General features: G+C 41.0%; 1 protein-coding gene across 1 annotated transcript; it reads right to left on the reverse strand.

Moving 5' to 3' along the window:
- Positions 1-1,497: 1,497 nt before the first annotated feature.
- On the reverse strand, positions 1,498-17,596 carry atp6v0a2b (ATPase H+ transporting V0 subunit a2b). The gene is made up of 20 exons (XM_061816942.1): positions 17,463-17,596; positions 17,182-17,260; positions 16,674-16,771; positions 16,457-16,594; positions 16,225-16,322; positions 14,888-15,014; positions 13,306-13,388; positions 13,126-13,219; positions 10,349-10,561; positions 9,907-10,057; positions 8,732-8,871; positions 8,478-8,635; positions 8,272-8,362; positions 6,521-6,639; positions 6,229-6,439; positions 4,875-4,994; positions 4,680-4,799; positions 4,483-4,600; positions 2,632-2,803; positions 1,498-2,549 (listed from the first exon to the last, which is right to left on the reverse strand). Exons 1-20 carry the CDS (start codon positions 17,577-17,579, stop codon positions 2,447-2,449), a joined length of 2,550 nt encoding a protein of 849 aa, XP_061672926.1. The 5' UTR covers positions 17,580-17,596; the 3' UTR covers positions 1,498-2,446.
- Positions 17,597-17,752: the final 156 nt, after the last annotated feature.

The following is a 17,752-nucleotide window of genomic DNA, read 5'->3' on the forward strand; positions in this document are numbered from 1 at the left end:
TTTTTTAAAATTCTGCTACTGGGCTAGTGTAGATTATTGGTTGTCTCACCTCTCCTAGGTGTTATGGGTTGATCCCTTATCTGTGTTATCTATGATGTTCTATGTTTTTACCTGGGACAGTCCATGATACCTTTCGCTGTGTTAGATGTCCTCGGACTCTTCGGAAGTAGATTATGCAAGTAAATAACTGTCACCAGGATTTGAATTTTGAAAGGCCCACAGAAAACGGGATTTGAATTTGGAATGTAAAATGATCACATTTTCAATAATTGTATTTCAGTGTAACTTTTCAATGTGTAAATTCAACCGTCTACAATTCGCTGTCTGAAATTCACCATCTGTGCCGCGAGGCGGGGTTACTTCAGGTCAGAACCAAACAGCCAGCCAATCCAGTTACGCTTACGTAGTCAAGTGACGCCAGGCAGCGAATTTTAGCCAGTTGAATTTCAGACAGCGGATTGTAGCTGGTTGAATGACAGTGCTTTGTCACCGGGTGACTGGCTTTGGTTATTTACTTTTGCAAATGTTGGGTTTTGTAGCACCAACTATGGAAGCAAATTAGTGCCACCAGGATTTGAATTTGAAATGTCCCAGGAAACGGGATTTGAATTTGAAATGTAAAGTGATCACATTTTCAACAGTTGCATTTCAGTGTAACTTTTCAATGTGTAACAATTCAACCGGCTACAATTCGGTGTCTGAAATTCACCCTCTCTGCCACCGGGCGGGGTTACTCCAGGTCAGAACCGAACAGCCATCCAATCCAGTTACGCTTTCTTCGTCGTGTGACATCACGTGACATTGAACTAGTGTACAGTTAATGAATAAAAAGTGTTTATATCCGGCGGTCTCATTCTTTAACGTGACATATGGATTTGGAATCTTTCCTTCGTACACACACAAAATTAGTTGGAATTCCGAGGTTCCGTTGTATTATGTATATAAATGTTTAATGGATTCTATAGAAGTAGATCAGTGCCAACAGGATTTGAATTTGAAATGTAAAGTGATCACATTTTCAATAGTTGCTACAATTCAGTCTGAAATTGGTGAGTATGTGACGTCACGTGACTAAGAAAGCGTAAATGCGATTGGCTGGGTGTTCTGATCTGAAGTCACTCTGCCTTGTGGCACAGACGGTGAATTTTAGACAGCGAATTGTAGCTGGTTGAATTATTAACATTAATATGTTACACTGAAATACAACTCGTGAAAATGTGATTACTTTACATTTCAAATTCAAATCCTGGTGGCACATATTCATTCCATACTTTATGCATCAGTTACTGCACGTTCAACGAATATGCATTTGCAAACAGCCTGGCTCCAGAAATAACTATGAAAATCCTTCTGAAGAAATGATTCAAATGACTCCCACCATCTCCAGAGATTTTTGTATGACGTTGCATAAAAGTGTCAGTCTTACAGAAAATATGCAAACAACCGAGGACAAGTTGGAGATCATTGGGGCGTTTATACCTACAATATTAACACAAATGGCGAGATAAACTTAACTTTAATGGCTATGACAACAATGAATTAATACAATTGCTAAAAATCACAACTCGTCAAAACTATCTGGGATCTTACAAATATGACTTTGTTCTGCCAGAGAACATAAGACAACAATTAGGAGTAAATAAACCAAATTAGCCTTCAGTCCAGAGGGCGGCCATAATAACCAATAAGCAACAATTTAACACACCGCTGACGCCAGATTTCACTGAATAATCACATTTGATAAAAGTGCTGCATCGTGACTGTTAACCATCGAAGAGCCGGTATCTTTCTAAACAGCAATAATTATAGAGTTAGATTTTTATCTGTCAGCTACTGCACAAATATGACATTGTCGAAGGAAGAAAAAAAAAAAATCAACAATGCATTCAGTTTTAATTCTGAAGCATTTTAAAAGTGAATAAATTAAAAAAAAAAACATCCGTAAAAGTATCAATATGTACGCCTTACAGATTTATAAACCTAGAAAAATATCACTAAGCATGGATTTTGATATCAGAAATCTAGAACACAAGGTGATGGAGGGCTCGTCTATGGTGCGATTTGGTTGTATTAAGGCAAGCAGTGCAACAAAAGGGTCAGCTATTAAATAACGGATGTGGAAACTTGAGCGACGTGCTTCCTCAAACTGACGTCCAAGACCAATTTCAGCAGTTACAATGTTTAAAGTTGCAAATGAAACCGTTAACTGTACTCTAAAGTGAAGCATAATGTTGACAGTGGTACAAAATTGACAGTATTTTTGGTACAGTTCAAGCTGGCAGTGTCCTTAAATGCTGTTGGTGGTCGTGGTCCTTTTAAAAGTCCAGCACACATTGAAAAAGAAATGGTTTAAGGAGGTGGGGAGGAGGGTGGGGGTCAAATCAGTTCATGAAATCACTGGAACAATCACATTTTGGCTTTTTAAAACATCCAACGTCCTTTTGCTTCACAGTAAACCTTCCTGTTCAAAGCTGGAGGGCAGCAGAGAGAACGAAAATGGGTAAAACTTGACTCCCGTTCCGCTGTAGAATTTATTCTGAAACTCCACCCTGAGTGAGTAAAAAATTGCATTAAAAAGTAGCTTCAATAAAGCTCACGCTAGTGGTCGACGGCTTTACGGCGGCGTCTCACCAGTGCAGTCGAAGGGCGTGGAGGAAAGCCGATAAGCCCTCCATCACCAGCAGGATGGACACGGTGAGGACGGCAAACAGGCCAAACACCGGCACTAGGAATAAAACCCCAAGAATCGATTCCATTCGCAGGCCGACTCGCATCACCATGGCCCATAGTACCTCAGATAGCTCTGTGTGCAAAAAAAAAAAGCCTCCTTATACAAACTGTAAAGAAAACATGTATTAACAATACTTCTGGAACTTGATGGAAAACACTGTCTATACAGTGAAGAAAACAAGTATTGAACACCCTGCTATATTGCAAGTTCTCCCACTTAGAAATCATGGAGGGGTCTGAAATTTTTATCGTGGGTGCATGTCCACTGTGAGAGAGATCATCTAAAAATAAAAATCCAGAAATCATACATTTTAACGATTTATTTGTTTGATACAGTTGCAAATAAGTATTTGAACACCTGAGAAAACCAATGTTAATATTTGGGACACTAGTCTATGTTTGCAATGACAGAGGTGTGTAGTGTTCTCCAGGTTTGCACACACTGCAGGAGGGATTTTGGTCCACTCCTCCACACAGATCTTCTCTAGATCAGACAGGTTTCTGGGCTGTCGCTGAGAAACACAGAGTTTAAGCTCCCTCCAAAGATTTTCTATTGGGTTTAGGTCTGAAGCCAGAACTTTGATATGCTTCTTACGGAGCCACTCCTTGGTTTTCCTGGTTGTGTGGTTTGGGTCATTGTCATGTTGAAAGACCCAGCCACGACCCATCTTCAATGCTCTGAATGAAGGAAAGAGGTTGTTCCCCAAAATCTCACAATACATGGTCGCGGTCAGCCTCTCCTTAATCTCTCGTGTGCAGAAAAACAGCCCCAAAGAATGCTTCACAGTAAGGATGGTGTTCTTGGGTTGGAACTCATCATTTGTCTTCCTCCAAACACAGTTAGTGGAATTAGAACGAAAAAATTCCATTTTGGTCTCATCTGACCACAAAACTTTCTCCCGTGACTCCTCTGTATCATCCAAATGGTCACTGGCAAACTTAAGACGGCCCTCAACATCTGCTGGTTTAAGCAGGGGAACCTTCCGTGTAATGCATGATTTCAAACTATGACGTCTTAGTGTATTACCAACAGTCACCTTGGAAACGGTGGTCCAAGCTCTTTTCAGGTCATTGACCAAGTCCTGTCATGTAATCCTGGGCTGACTGTTTCGCTTCTTCCATTTTCTAATGATTGCTCCAACAGTGGACCTTTTGTCACCAACCTTCTTGGCAATTTCGCCGTAGCCCAATTTTGTCTCTGGTGTCTTTGCACAGTTCTTTGGTCTTGGCCATGTCATAAGTTTGAGTCTTACTGATTGTATTGGGTGGACAGCTGTCTTTATCCAGCTAACGACCCGACACAGGTGGATCTAATTCAGGATAATCCATAGAGTGGAGGTGGACTTTTAAAGGCGGACTAAGAGGTCTTTGAGGGTCAGAATTCTGGCTGATCGACAGGTGTTCAAATAGTTATTTGCTTATTTGTATCACAAAAATTGTTAAAAAAAAATCATACATTGTGATTTGTGGATTTTTCTTTTTGGATCATCTCATCTCAACATGCACCTACAATGAAAATTTCAGACCCCTCCATGATTTCCAAGTGGGAGAACTTGCAATATAGCAGGGTGTTCAAATACTTCTTTTCTTCACTGTATAGTTCATGATTGAATCACAATTAACAGCATAAAACTATTTCATACAGTCACCAAACTTCTTCAATTGAAACTGAGATGACAAATAGCCATAACGCTCTCCATGAATTTAACCAAATTGTGCTTTCAGAATTGCATTGCAAGGCGTCATACTTACGGGCATGTGCCAGACTCAGAGCCCAGAGCCTCAGGTAAGAAGCGGTATTGGAAATGCACCCCAGGCAGTACTCAATAGTGTGGATGGCCTGATGCAGAAACTCATCGGCAAAGTCAAACTGTTCCGATCGAGACAAAACAGAGCTTAGCGGTATAGACAAGTTTTTTCTCAAGAGTACGGCGACTGACTTTGCTGACCTCCTCTGAGTGCTGCTCCCCACTCGAAGACAGTTCGCTGTGACTGCTGCCCTCCTCCATGTCTTGAGTCCGCAACAAGAAGAGCTCCTCCTCACTGCTGCGACGCACACGCTCGTACCCCTGAGAACGCGGATTACATCAAGTCAGACTTGCGTCAGCAGACATTCCGACGACCAAAAAGGACGCTTCACTCACTCTGTACATTTGAAGCCGATTGCTTCCTTTGTGAAGCCAAAAGAGGTAGAGTGGTTTCCCGAGGAGCAAGACGGGCACTGACAGCACAGCGACGACTACCAGAAATATCTGCAAGCCATTCTGGAAACAACAACAAAACAAAACATTCGGTTACGTTTATAAATTAATTGTTGAAAGGTAAACACCTTTTTTCCCCTTAACTCCATCTCATAGGTTTACAACGCTACTAAAATTTGAGAGCAAAAACAACAACAAAAAACAACATTCGGCTACGTTTATAAATTAATTATTGAAAGATGTTTTTTTTTCTCTTAACTCCATATTTTACATTTACAATGCTACAAAAATTTGAGAGCAAAAAGAAAAAAATTCTGAAAATCAATTTTTCATTCTACGGGCGCACAAAACATAACACTTGCCTGTAGTTAAATCTATAATGTGGAAAAAAAAAATTCCAGCATATAAGCCGCGACTTTTTTCACACGTTTGCAACAATGCGGTTTATGCAGTGATGCGGCTAATTTGTGCATTTTTTCTAACGGCCGCAAGGGGGCACTCGAGTGGAAAAAGTAAGAGTGAGACCGGTGAAATATATGCGCCGAGGAAGTGACTTTTACCCGTCTGGCCCTGTTAGCGCTGCGCTAGCGTGTTACTGGCATGTCTCAAGATTTTTACCTGTATATATATATTTTTTTTAAACCAGTTCTGTTAGCGCGGCGGCGCTAGCGTTAAACTCTCTGTGTACCGTCTTTCTCTGCAAATATCTCGCGTTTCAAGGTGGGCACTTGCGTCTTTTACACAGCTGCGCCGTATGTTATGTACCAAATGGTATTTCCTTTACAAATTGTGCTGGATGAGGCTTATAACCAAGTACGCTTTGAAGGCCAGGAATTACGGTACAATGCATCCCCAACACAGGTTTAAATGAAAATTCAAAGAAAAAAATAAAAGGATTAACCATTAAAACTTTTTAATTGTATTTAATTTTACATACAAATTAAAAAAATGTCTCTTTTGGAAGGATACTCGGGCTACACGGCTGCACCAAAACCCCTTTGCTACATTAATACCAGAATTGACACTTTGGCACTTCCGTTACTGTCGTCTTCTGATGAAATAATTCATTATTACCATTTGTCTCATAACACCTACCGGACTTTTGTCTATTTGGGACACAAATGTGCAGTCGGCGTGTTGATCTCAGTGCAACACATGACCATCTATTAAAACTCATTTTCATTTGCTGGAGTGAAAAACCACGCATGTCAGACAGAGACGTTTATAAAGAACTCATTTGGTATCGATAATCCATATTCAGTACTTGGTAAAAAAGCGACCACTTTGAGTCATTTACCTGCCCTGGGTAGAGCGGCTGCAGTGAGTCACCTTGCATGAGAAACATATTTATGAAGTGGATGAGGATGCTTGGAGCCTGTCTGGAGTTTGTGGCGGAGAAGAAGAGCCACTTGAAGAGTATCATAAACACCAGGTAACCAAAAAGGCACAGCAGGAACAGGATCTCAGGAAGAAATACCAAGTACAGATTGTACTTCCTCCTGAAGTGCCTGTTTCATAAACAAAATGAAAGTAGACAATTAATATAATTTGGCGTTCATCTGCGGCCAAGATTAAAACAAAATACTTACAAGTGATTAAAAGTGCTGAGGATTACCCCAAAGCTCATGTGAACGATGCCCAATATTACCGACATTTTCATTTTGTAGGAGTTCAGAAAAGTGAGACGGTTTGATGCCAGATTCCAAATCTTGAAAGAGACACACACATTAATGTATTATACACAAAAAAAAAACAGCACAAAGCAGCTAAGAATGAGTTTTAAAAAAAAGTGAAGTCATTTATGTTGCTATTATGCAAATACATTTTGCAAAAAAAAAAACGTTTTTGTACTTGAACATTACATATATTTAAAGCACACTCCTAGTAACCTGTACAATACTCTTATAAACACTTTTCTATATGTTCTTAAACACCTTTTAAATTCTTAAACACACAGTAACTATAGTACCGCAGACTTCGTATAGATGTTGGTCCTTGTAAAATGTATTTTAATTGAAATTTTATTTAGTTGTTGTTTATTTACAGTAAGGGTTTATAATAACATTTTAAAAAATACAGCACACTCAAAATACCGCGATATGGTGCATTATGCACAATATGAATTTTTTAAAAATATATATATATCCACAATGCACTGAATCTGCAAGAGGTGGCCCGGGATATTGAGCTCGTGCACGTGACATCACCATTTTCACAGCGCCATATTGACAGTCGAACAGAGCTGCTCGACATTGTGGGGGACATTGAACCGGAGGAGAATATTTACAGTACCCGAGACGTGTTGTGCTGTTGGTTATCACAACAGACGAGACAGATTATTCAAAGAGATTATTCTATGGAATACCAACTGAAAAGACCAGAAAATATCGATGGATTTTGGCAATTAAACGTGATAGATGGTGCCCGACCAAAATACACGGATGCCTGTGTAACGATCGATTCATTTCAGGTAGGAATTATTCTTCTCAATCTCAAAATTACCAAAAAGTATTTTTAATGCCAAGTTGGCTCATTTGAGAACAATGCGTATTAAAAAAAAATGTCTGTCGCAGAGGTTTACGGAGGTTAACGTGTGGCCGCAATCGCTTCCGTGTACGTTGCATGGAGACGACTCCGTCCAATATTTTTCTTTTATTCCAATCATACTTAATGAATGAAAGTTTGTGTAAAACCAGGGGTCATTTATTTAAATATTGGTATTTGTATTGAATACTAGCTGAAAAGATCGATTCCAGCAAAGGTCAACGTGTCGCCGAACACGCTTCCACGTTCACGAGCCGTCAAAACCGTCACTATGTGGGATTTATTCCTGATGAGAACAGATCCAGCAACAAAGTATTCGTATGCGTCCAGACTTTTCTACCCTTTCAAACTTTTCCGTGTAAATCTAGACAACTTACTCACGAAATACATGTGTAGATCCAGTTGTCCAAGACAAGCGGAAGCCAATTGACGGTCCAATTTCTTATTGGCAAAAACATCAACTTCGGCATTAAATACGGGTCCTCTATGCTGAGTTTATCTGATTTTTCCACGTACCTTTGTTTATTTTAACTTTCTAAATGTCTAACGGTATCGGACAAGACTCTGGGCGTCATGCTACAAGACATATTTCCGTGTCGTCTCCAACCGACTTAGCAGTAAGCAATGCTTAGCTTGACCGGCAATATGGCGAGGTAAACAGAAGTCACGTGATTTTATGATGTAGGTGCACGAGCTCTATCGCAAGGGAACACTGTATTACCAAATGATTTCAAACCATATCACGTTATTGTATAGTGATATTAAGTGTGACAAGACTTTAATACAGTCTACTTACTGGGTCAATTCCAAGAGGGTACGGTCCACTGAACACTCCGGTGACATTCGGATCCAGAGTAAGAAAGCCATTGCTGTTAACATCCTTGGCACTATTTGCAGAAGATTAAACCGCCAATTGTGAGTTGAAAGCAGACTATTTGAATCTTTTCATCACAATGGCAGAAGCTTTCCTGGATTTGTTTATCGTCTTTGTGAAACACTTACTCCCACGCATTAGCGGCGAACATTGCTTTGACGCTCCATCCAGAACCAAAGATGTTTATAGACTTGGAGAAACAATCATTGTATATCAGGCCGGTGTAAACGGAGAAGAGGCCCATCATTAGAATGATGTAACGACCCTCAAAAAATGTGTTCCAGATCTGCGTGTAGACACCAAACCATCCGGTTACACTTCAACCTTGTCTTGAAAAAAAAAATACACACTTCCTAAATAAGTTAAAGGGCCACTTACTTACCTCATTCCTGGTGTTCTTAAGCTTGCGGTTGTTCTCGCACAACACCATCCAAAAAGCAAAGGCGGCCATGAGAAGACCATGACCCATGTCTCCAAACATCACCGCAAACAGGAAGGGGAATGTAACGATTGTGAAAGGTGCTACAAAAAAAAAAAAACAGAAAAGAATGACAAATGTAGGTGAGTAATTGTTAAAATACTAGGTCTCCTTCCATATAAATATTTTGTCAAATGCATCTTTTCAGGGTGTCGTGTTTGAAAATGTATGGGCAACAGTTTACCGTAATTTCCGGCCTACAGAGCGCACCTGCTTATAAGCCTCACCCAGTACATTTGTAAAGGAAATATCATTTGGTACATACATAGCCAGCACCTGCATATAAGCCGCACGTACCCACATTGAAACGCGAGATATTTACAAAGAAAGACGGTACACAGAAAGAGTTTTCAATGTTTTGATACTTTAGCTTAGCTTAACACAGAAACAACATGGAAGCATGAACATGTTTAAAAAAAAAAAAAAAAAACAGCCATGGCAGCGACACGGTAGCACTGCACTAACAGGGCCGGTTAAAAATAAATAAATAATAGCCTAGATCGCTGAGACGCGGCAGTAACAAAGCAGCAACACACTAACGTGGTGCTAATCCTAGCCCGGTGCTAACAGGGCCGCTGGAAAAAAAAAAAAACATACTGGTAAAAATCACTGAGACACAGCAGCAAGACACTAGTGCGGCGCTGATGCGACCGTGGTGCTAACAGGGCCTGTTGAAAAAAACATACTGGTAAAAATAACGTAGACACAGCAATATGCTAGCACAGCCAGCGCTAACAGGGCTGGTAAAAAAAAAAAAAAAAAAAAAACAAGTAAAACTCACTGGGACACAGCAACATGCTACCACAGCGCTAACACGAGCAGGGCCGGTAAAAAAAACAAAACATACCGGTAAAAGTCACTTCCTCACCACATTGATTCCACCATCTCACTCTTACCTACCGCTTGAGTGCCCCCTTGGGACCATTAGAAAAAAATGCACAAATTAGCTGCATTACCGCATAAACCGCAGGGTTGAAAGCACGTGAAAAAAAGTCGCGTCTTGTAGGCCGGAAATTACGTTATTTGCATAAACACATAGCAAGAATTACACAGTGGAAAAACAAAAGGTACCCGCTTACCAGGATTGACTTCTCTGTATGTCCCCACTCCATAAGCATCCACAATGTTTTGGAAGCCAACTGTGAACTTGTTGCACCTAATCAGGGTAGGTGGAGTGTCATTGGTAGGAATGCGGTTGACAAAGGACGGAACGGTCGAGCCACTTTTCCTCTGTCAAACAAAACACGTTACCAGTTTGAACTTCAACACCGATGGGAGTACTGGCATTATAATACAACTGCAATACTTAGTTTGTTACTTCTTTCGCTTGTGTAATGTAATTCACTTTTTCAATTATGATAATGGTGTTACTTTATCTGTTAGATCACTGAAACGGTTTTCATCAGACAAGCAAGCTCTTTAAACAGAGGCAGCTTTTTTTCTTCCTCTTTGTCAAGGGGCATTACATAAATGACCACGATTGGCCGTGGTAGAGTCAAATTTCACTGCAAACAGATTTACCGATCCTTCTTCGAGGACTCTTCTCAGCGTGGGAAGTTCATCGACGGGACACCAAACCTCAGCAATCAAACACTTGTTGGTGACGTCAAAACTGCACTGGTTGAGAATGTAGTAGATAGCTTTCATCTTCTTGACCTGTATGACCCACGTGTAGACCGATTCGGACGCCTTGATCAGGACTTGCTTCAGGTAATCTTCTGTTCTATGAAGAACCTGAAAACAACAGCCACAAAGCAGGCTTTGAAATTTGTTTAACGAAATGACCAGCAAAAAGATTGGACTGTAATTTTAAGACATGTAATTAGCGTAGTTTCCGGCCTATAAACCGCGACTTTTTTCACACGCTTTCAACCCTGCGGCTTATGCGGTAATGCAGCTAATTTGTACATTTTTTTCTAATGGCCGCAGGGGGCACTCGAGCGGAAAAGTAAAAGTGAGGCCGGTGGAATATATGTGCCGAGGAAGTGACTTTAACCAGTATGTTGTTTTTTTTTTTTAACCGGCCCTGTTAATGGCACGCTAGCATTAGCGTGTTGATGCTGTGTTACCGCCGCGTCTTTGATTTAGGTACCGTATTTTCCGAACTATAAGGCGCACCACATTATAAGGCGCACCCTCAATGAATGGCCCATTCTAAGACTTTTTTTCATATATAAGGCGCACCAGATTATAAGGTGCATCGCATTATAAGGTGCAGCTTCAACGAATGGCCTATTTTAAGATTTTTTTCCCTTTTTTCATATATAAGGTGCAATGGATTATAAGTGTACCGTATTATAAGCCGCATAGAAAAGACCAGGGGTCACCAACGTGGTGCCCGCGGGCGAAGGGTAGCCCGCGTGGACCATATAAGGCGCCCACGAGGTATGTTCTAAAAATACCATAGGCCACAAATTGTTATTATTATTCGTGCTTTAAATTCTGAATCTGACTTACGTGAATAAATTTTTTTAAATACCTGTAATGTCATTTACTACAATAAATAAAAAAAAAATGTATGTACGTGTAATGAACTGAAGTCTGAAATTTGCAGCAAACAGGTCACGTCGCCCTTCATACGATCGGTGCGCACGAAGTGCCCTCAGCCTCAAAAAGGTCACTGAGCCCGAGAATAGAAGCTACAGTAGAGGCCGGGGTTACATTATGCATCCATTAGATGAAGTTGCACAAAAGGCTCAATAATGATCCATATATAAGGCGCATCGGATAATAAGGCGCACTGTCGGCTTTTGAGAAAATTAAAGGCTTTTAGGTGTGGCTTATAGTGCGGAAAAGACGGTATGTTTTCTTTTTAACTGGCCCTGTTAGCTTCGTGCTAGCGTTAGCTCCACACTAGCGTGTTGCTGCTGTGTTACTGCCACGTCTCAGTAATTTAGGTACCGTATTTTCGCCACCCCAATATAAGGCGCAGCTTCAATGAATGTCTTATTTTAAGACTTTTTTCATGGATAAGGCTCACTGCATTAAAGGTGCATAGGATAGACGCTACAGTAGAGGCTGGGGTTACGTTATGCATCCATTAGATGGAGTTATACTAAAGGCTCAATATTGATCAATGTCTAAGGCGCACCGGATTATAAGGCACACCGTCGGCTTTTGAGAAAATAAAAGGTTTATAGGTGCGCATTATAGTATGGAAAATACAGTATGGTTTTTTTCAACCGGCCCTGCTAGTGCTGTGCCACCGTGTGGCTACTGTGTAGCTGCCGCAGCTGTTTTTTTTTTTACCGGTATGTTTTGTTTTATAATTTTTCCCCACCAGGCCTGTTCGTGCTACCGTGTTGTTGCTATCTTAAGCCAAGCTAAGGTATTAAATCTTTGAAAACTTTCTCTGTGCAAAGTCCTTCTTTGTAAATATCTCGTGTTTCAATGTGGGCACTTTCGGCTTTTACACAGCTGCGACGTATGTATGTACCAAATGGTATTTCGTTTACAAATGTACCTGGTGAGGCTTGTAATCAGGTGCGCTCTGTAGGCCGGAAATTACGGTATTCGAAAAAGGTTGATATTTCCAGCTGTAACATTGATAGGTGAAACAAAAGCAACCAGATGAGCTAGAGTTGAAGTAGGTGTGCTGCATTTTGGGAAAAAAAAAAAATGCTAGCCAGGATCTCATGCTGATCATGTGCTACAAGGAGTGAGAGCAAATTGGATTTTTCAGTCACAGCGGCTTAATGCTAGGAAACGATTCACAAAGCAGTGACTCGCCCAAAGAAGCTCTCCTGACTCGCTAACTCTGAGGAAATTGGTTAATCATTTATAAAGAGGCTCTTTGTGGCTATGTTTTTTTTTTTTGGTCTTTACTGAGGTGTGGTGATGCACTATTCATGCATGTCATCTAATAAATGCGCACATGCTCCGGACAAGCTATGTCGTGAAGATCCCACACTTGAGCAGTTTGTTTTGTTTCTAAATAGGTGTGTGCTCAATTATGCCACCCATTTCTTACAAACAAATGATCTTCAATTGAAAGAAGAGAGCATACTGTATTTCGATGCTTTTACAACAGTTTTAATTAACTTGGAAAACAGCATGAGGATTTACATAATTTTATTTCAGCATATCGACTATCCGTTGTTAAATGTGTCGCCTCTTTTTTTTTTTTTTTTTTTTAAATCTCAGAAGCAAGGTATTATTAAACCTCTGCAGGTTGTATTTTAACAAGATGACAGTAAATGCATTTGCAAGGAAAATCCAGTAGTCAATGACAAACCGACCCCAACTCGCATTTTGTCACTAATTGAACTCGTGCGTGAACACAAAATGGAAGTACATACAGTGTGCAGGTCCTGAATGCGAGTACCTAGTCCTTGTACAACATCATTCCTCTCCTCGTTGCTACTGGGATATGGATACACATGACAGTGATAACTAGGGAGGAAAGAAAAGAAATATGAATTAGATGTGGCGCTTTATTTTATGCACCAATAAGATGAAGTAATGGTGTGGTATATCACCAGTCGCAGATCTTCTTCACTTTCTGACCAATCTGCTCTCCCCAGTAAGAGATTAGGAACACCACACTTTTGGTGGGCTCGCCCTGTAAGTGGATAAAAAGGCTTCATTAAAAGATCCACTGTCATGAAATGCATTATTTTTAGTATGTTATTATTGAAAAAAAAAGGCAGCCGGAATGGACCCATCCGTTTTTTTTTTCCCCACCACACAACATGATTTTAACGTATATGGTTTTTTGTAACTCCCGCCATGAAAATCCTCTCGAAGGATTTGTTTTCGACAAGAAGCAGGAAGTGACGTTAGGAGCCGATGCCCACTTAAGCGGCCTTGTAGGTTTTTACTAGTTTTACCTGCTGGAAGGAAGCTCGTTGTTCCACTGTGTTAATCAAAATGCCGGCTCATTGTATTGCTGGATATTGTTGGAACACTCGGGAGGATGGATTCATTTGTCATACTTTTCAAAAAGACCAGGTTAGTGGCGAAAAAAGGATTGCACGGGTGCAAAGGACGAGAGCTTTGTGGGTTCCAAATGACAGGTAGGTGTGTATAGAGCTACAAAAAAAAAAATAGTTTGGGGGGGGGGGCAACGGAATCCATCTCTCATAACGTAACAAAAGATCATTGTACGTATGACAGGGGTGCTAAATGTACCGATGTGCCTTGCGGACGAGCACGGCTTCGGGCGGGCTGGCTCATACATACATTGGAAGTGATCCGCATATCATCTAAATATGACTAGAAACGATAGGGTAATATTGCCCCGGACACTTCACTCGATTGTGAGATGTTCTCTTCTTCAAAAAGAGCTTCCATGTCTGAAGGGGCATGTCCCATAGTAGGGGCCATGGCATGTTTCCAATGGCGAATGTCTGGGGTGACGTCACGGGCAGGAGATGCAGCCAATATGGCAACCACTTGATGTCGAATGAGACTTCCACAACTTTGCGCATGGTTGATATAACTATATATAGTTATATCTTGTATTAGATAGTTATATTAGATATATTACTATGATATAACTATAATAATAGTTTGGGGGGGCGTAATCCTCTCAGAAGGTAACAAAAGATCCGCTCACGTAAATCAGGGGTGCTAAATGTGTCGACGTACCCGTCGGTGCCGAGCACGGCTTCGGCCGGGCTGGCTCATACATACTGTCTGGGAGTCTGTTGTAAGTTAGAAGTGAGCCGCAGATCATCTAAATAAGGCTCGAAACGATAGGGTAATATTGTCCCGGTCACTTCACTCGATTGTGAGATGTTGTCTTCTTTGAAAAGAGCGTCTGTGTCCCATAGTAGGTGGCACAACGTGTTTTCAATGCTGAATGTCCTGGTGTGATGCCACGGACAGAAGAGGCAGCCAATATGGCGACCACTTGGATGTCGAATGAGACTGCCGCAACTTTCCGCATGGATGACGCACTCTCCGCTCATATTTATTTTTTCGTATGGACATTGAAGTGAATAATGTTATATGTATTTTTTATCACTATCTATTTAAGAATGTTTATAGGCATGACACTTCACAATCTTGAGAACAAACTGCAAAATGGTGCAAGAGGAGCCAGTTTGCGGGACCTACAGTGTCAGGATCTTGGAGATACTCCTCGATTTCCGCATAGCTGAGAATGGTGAAGCCTTTACACACTCTCCATAGCATGCGCTCAAAGGCCTCAATCTTTGTCCTCTGGATGAGCCCAGAAATGAAACTGCAAGAGAATAAAGAGAACATTTGCCAAAATCCAAATATGTATTTATGTTAAATATACATCCATCCATCTATTGAGCAACATGGACTGGTGCTGGTCCCAAAGCTTTGGCAGGTCACTTGTCAAACGTAGCGCAATTGTGAACAGGACGGCTAATGTATATTGATCCCATGCTAGCTGCAAGTCAGCTATGTTATTTCCAGCCATCTTCTTAGCAGCTTATCCTCACAAGGGTCACGGGTGTGCTGGAGCCTATTCCAGCTGTCAACCGTTCCGCCCTCTACGTTATATCATAACAGCAATTATAAAATGAATAAAAAATAGGACCACAAATATAAATATTATGCACTTTTAGTTATACCTGTGCATTTTATCTTTTCATTTTCATCCATCCATCTATTTTCTTTTGCCGCTTATCCTCACAAGGGTCGCGGGGAGCACTGGAGCCTATCCCAGCTGTCAACGGGCAGGAGACGGGGTACACCCCGAACTGGTTGCCAGTCAATCGCAGGGCACATCGAGACAAACAGCCGCACTCACAATCGCACCTATGGGCAATTTAGAGTGTCCAATTAATGTTGTATGTTTTTGGGATGTGGGAGGAAACCGGAGTGACCAGAGAAAAGTCACCCAGGCACAGGGAGACCATGCAAACTCCACACAGGTGGGTCAGGGATTCAACCAGGGTACTCAGAACTGTGAGGCCAACGCTTTACCAACTGATTCACCGTGCCGCCATAACAGCAAATCTAAAATGAATTGAAAAAAATAGTATCGTAAATGTAAATATTATGCACTTTCAGTTTTACCTGTGCATTTTTTTTTCATTCACGAGTTTCCAATAAAAGAAACATAATCATTTAGACCAATACCGGTGTGGATATCAATAGTTTCTCTAATGGGGACAAATGGAAGAAAAAAAATCTAAGGATGGATGGCAGGATCAATTTTAATATTAGCAGGATATCTCTGAAACAAATTACAGATTGTCACAAATAAAAAGCAAAGCGTAACCACAGATAGAAACCCAGTTGGCATCGCTTTAGTCTTGCAGTTAGAGAACTTTTACAAGCATGTGAAACTATATTCCATCTTGGATAACCCACATTATTACCGCGACGCTACAATCGTGTTACTACACCTAAGCATTAAACCAACTAACCGATGATATAAACTTTATGTAATACAACGAGCGGGCTGTTAATTTTACCCGAGTTTGGCTCCCAGCCTCTGCATACTGCTGTAATCCATCACTGTGCTCTTTTCTAGGAAAGGAAACTCTTCGTATGCAACTTGCACTGGCTCTCTCTGCCATAAAAGCAATACATAATCGAGATACGGGAGAGAAAAAACAAATATTCATAAACACACAACATCCAGTGTGTTTGTACACACAAGACAGGAAGCGTGCACTGCTCTGGATACTATTGCAACCCGCTCACCTCGGCGCTTCTCTGCACAAAGTTACAAGTGATGCGCAGCATGTGCGTGTACTCTGTGAGCTCCAACAGATTCTTTTGCAATCTCTCCTTATTCCTCATGACTTCACACAACTCCACTTCCAGCCTCTGGAGCTGCTCCTGAAGGAAAACATGCACACGCAACCGATTCGATTGATGACCAGAAGTGGAAATGTGTAACAAAAGCAAATGCACATACCATTATCGCCATTACGTGCTTCGGTAAAGGAGCCGCCGGATTAACATCCCCGTCCGGCAATGAAATGTCAGCTTTCTTGATTTCTCTTAACAGATAACCTGTTGAAGTCCATTAAAGAGAACGGTTTTATTTATTTATTTTTTTGTGGGGGTGAAGCACTTATGTTATTGTATTACCCAAATGTTATACCAGCTTTGCAAAAGTACAAAAGCAGTAACAAGGGAGTTATTCTCTACTATTGATCGACTGGAAAAAAAAAAAAAAGTTAAGTTTGGTGAAAGCCATCATATTCATCTGAATGAACACAGGATGACATTTTTCATGACAACAGTCACTGATTTTCAATTGAATTTAATGAAAAGACTCTCTGTCCTTTGTTGTATAACTTTGGATGGAATGACAGCTTTGTCCAGGCCTCTCGTCTTGCTCGAAGTAATTGAACTCGTGCTTACAATTTATACTGTTAATCATAATCCTGGTATCCCGTTACAGATCAATAATTACTTACCAAGGATCCTCTCCATCTCTTCACATCGTTTGATTTCATTCACGTATTTTCGTTGAAATGCGTTAACACTGGGATTCAGCTGCAACAGGTACAGGAGACAGAAACGTCATTTCTCATAACACTTTTCCTTTTAAATTGTTATTTGTAAGTAGCTGCCAAGAACGGTCATGAAATACGCCTGTTATTTCTATGATATCCGGTCACACTTAAATATTTTGCGGAACGAGCTAGTTGGAAAGCATTTGAAATGGAACCATATGTTCACTTTTTTCGGTACTTACATCTCTGAACTCCACAATGCCCAGTTCCCCTAGGTCACCAATGCAGTCGTACGCCGATCCGGACTGAAGAAACAGTTGTGCCAAACACATTTCTTCACCCCGCAGCAGAGAGCCCATCTTGACAAGTTTGCAGTGCTGCTATTCCCTCCCCTCTCTGCCGAGTGGCTAATGTTAGCAAGCTAACAAACTCCTCGACGAGTGCTACCCTTTCGTCAAAATTTGGCCACGGCCCCGCGAGTCGCGTCCAGTTCAACCAGTGTCATATCTGGACTCTTGTGGAACAAACACGA

The sequence above is a fragment of the Syngnathoides biaculeatus genome, chromosome 4 (assembly GCF_019802595.1).
Source record: "Syngnathoides biaculeatus isolate LvHL_M chromosome 4, ASM1980259v1, whole genome shotgun sequence".
In the NCBI taxonomy this organism is placed as follows: Eukaryota; Metazoa; Chordata; class Actinopteri; order Syngnathiformes; family Syngnathidae; genus Syngnathoides; species Syngnathoides biaculeatus.